The sequence below is a fragment of the Amphimedon queenslandica genome, unplaced genomic scaffold (genome assembly GCF_000090795.2).
Source record: "Amphimedon queenslandica unplaced genomic scaffold, v1.1 AMPQUscaffold_12761, whole genome shotgun sequence".
NCBI classification, from domain to species: domain Eukaryota; kingdom Metazoa; phylum Porifera; class Demospongiae; order Haplosclerida; family Niphatidae; genus Amphimedon; species Amphimedon queenslandica.
The window spans coordinates 16,473-18,731 of NW_003547003.1; the positions used below are offsets into that span (position 1 = coordinate 16,473).

The window sequence follows — 2,259 nt, forward strand, 5'->3', positions numbered from 1 at the left end:
GAGGGGTTTGAATTTGGCTGATTTAGCATTTTGAGAACTGTATGTACACATGTATGTATTTATTTGCCAAAATAAAGTGCTGTTACATCTGCCCCATTTTAAACTATTTGTGTCCACAAATTAGCTGAATTAAAAATTGATCCACTTGTACATAAATTTGGCTGCTTAGTGTTTACTTATACATGTACACATACATCAAAATACAGTACTTCTTTTGCTATCTCTGTTCATGATCATATGTACTAATTTTTTGTTCATTCACTCTCTCTCTCTCTCTCTCCCTCTCTCTCTCAGGGTATCATTCTCTCCTCATTCTTCTGGGGTTACAGTGCTACTCAGGTGATAGGGGGACAGTTAGGTGATAAATATGGTGGAGAGCTAGTACTGTGGACATCAGCATTGGTTTGGGGCGGGGCAGTTCTATCAATATCTATTGTAGCTAGTATATCCAACACTTTAGTATTTGTAGCTCACCTCACTAATGGACTCAGTCAAGGTAAGGGAGGGAGAGAGAGAGAGAGAGAAGGTTTGAATTAAGTAATAAAAGTACATGTAGTTAAATGAAAGTAATATTTAAAATGAACTTGATATTATATTGATTTGTTTTCAAGTTTGAAGAAGCTTCATGTACATGCATTAAATGCTATTAGCTCTTATGTATGATCCTACATCAACAATTGAAAATGTATATACATGTACATGTACATTCTTAGGTGTGTATTTCCCTGCTATTGCTAGTTTATTGACCACTAGAGTATCTGATGAGAATAGAAGCTTTGTGAATGGACTGATACATGCTGGACCACCAATAGGGTGAGTATTTATATATACTGTATAGCGCTTTATTTTGGCAATTTTGCTGTAAAATTGTAATTGGCAGTTTTTAATTTGGCGATTTTTGTGTACACGTGCATTACTGAGCATGCGCATTGATGATTGGCGGTTTTAATATTGGTGATTCTGCTTGTAAACCGCCAATCGCCAAAATAAAACTCCGCCAAATTAAAGCGCTATAAGGTACATTATGAGTATATGTACATTTTGAAAGTGGTAGTACTTGACTATGTTCACATATAATGTACATTATTAATTGTGTGTAGGTTTGGATGTGTATTGACTGGAGATTTGACTGTATACTAATTTCAGCATTTTTAGTTAAAAATTATTATTGTTAAATTTACATGTACGTGTTGATCACTTTAAACAAACTCAACATGTGCTACAGTGTATATTTTTTATGTCTTAAATTTTACTTCTTTAATACCACAAAGTTTAAGATGTACATAAAATTAATAAGTAAAGTACATGTACATAATACATACGTGTATAATATAGATAATCCTTTTTTTTCTTCTTCATTTTCATGTTCCTCCAGGTCAGTCCTCACTGGTCTCCTAGGATACACGTTCCTCTTCTCCCATGGGTGGGAGTACATGTTCCTGTTAATAGGAGTATCAGGGATTGGGTGGGGCTTACTCTTACGATGGCTATCAAGAAGACACACCTCTAAAATACACTATCAGCTATTGGACTCATCACCTAAACAAGAACTATCAAATAATGATAATAATAATAATAATAATAATAATAATAATAATAATAATAATAATAATAGCAGTAGTAAGCCACCATCTTTTTTTGATGTACCATGGAGAAGTTTAATGAAGCAAGGATCAGTTCTGTGAGTGAGAGAGAGAGAGAGAGAGAGAGAGAGAGAGAGGGAGGGAGGGAGGGAGAGAGAGAGGGAGGGAGGGAGGGAGGGAGAGAATATTTGGTATTGTGCATGTACATGTACATATATAGTCAAACCTGCTATTGTGGACACTCTAAAATAAGGACACCTCTATATTTTTTATCTTCTTTAGGGCAATGTTTTATGCTAGTTTCTGTGAGGGGTTCTTCCTACATCCGCTAATGTCATGGCTACCGACATTCTTTAATGATAACTTCCAAGACAGGAAGCACAGCGTGAGTTAAGGGGTGTGGCTGACTATTGTGAAATGTACTAACTACATAACATGCTTATAACTTAACGATTTGTAGTTGGAATCAGCTTAAACTTTAAAGCTACACAGCATCAAAAATGTAATAGAAATTTGTAGTGATTTTAAACTCATTTTTCAGAAAAAACCATGAGTTATAATAGTACAGGGTAATTTTCCGAAATTGGCCATTTTCAAAAATTGGTCATAATTTGAAAATTTGAGCTCGAAATCAGCTCAAACTTTCTACACAGCATAAGGGCGTCAATATATATCA

At 34.7% G+C, this 2,259-nt stretch overlaps 1 protein-coding gene across 1 annotated transcript in view; it reads left to right on the top strand.

The window, feature by feature from the left end:
- Positions 1–2,259, top strand: part of LOC105314595 (solute carrier family 17 member 9-like) — a 5,051-nt gene that overhangs the window by 411 nt on the left and 2,381 nt on the right. The window contains exons 2-6 of the mRNA XM_020003082.1: positions 295–496; positions 714–813; positions 1,376–1,681; positions 1,866–1,972; positions 2,044–2,098. Of these exons, the coding sequence (XP_019858641.1) occupies positions 295–496; positions 714–813; positions 1,376–1,681; positions 1,866–1,972; positions 2,044–2,098 (770 nt within the window). The remainder of the gene's footprint in view (positions 1–294; positions 497–713; positions 814–1,375; positions 1,682–1,865; positions 1,973–2,043; positions 2,099–2,259) is intronic.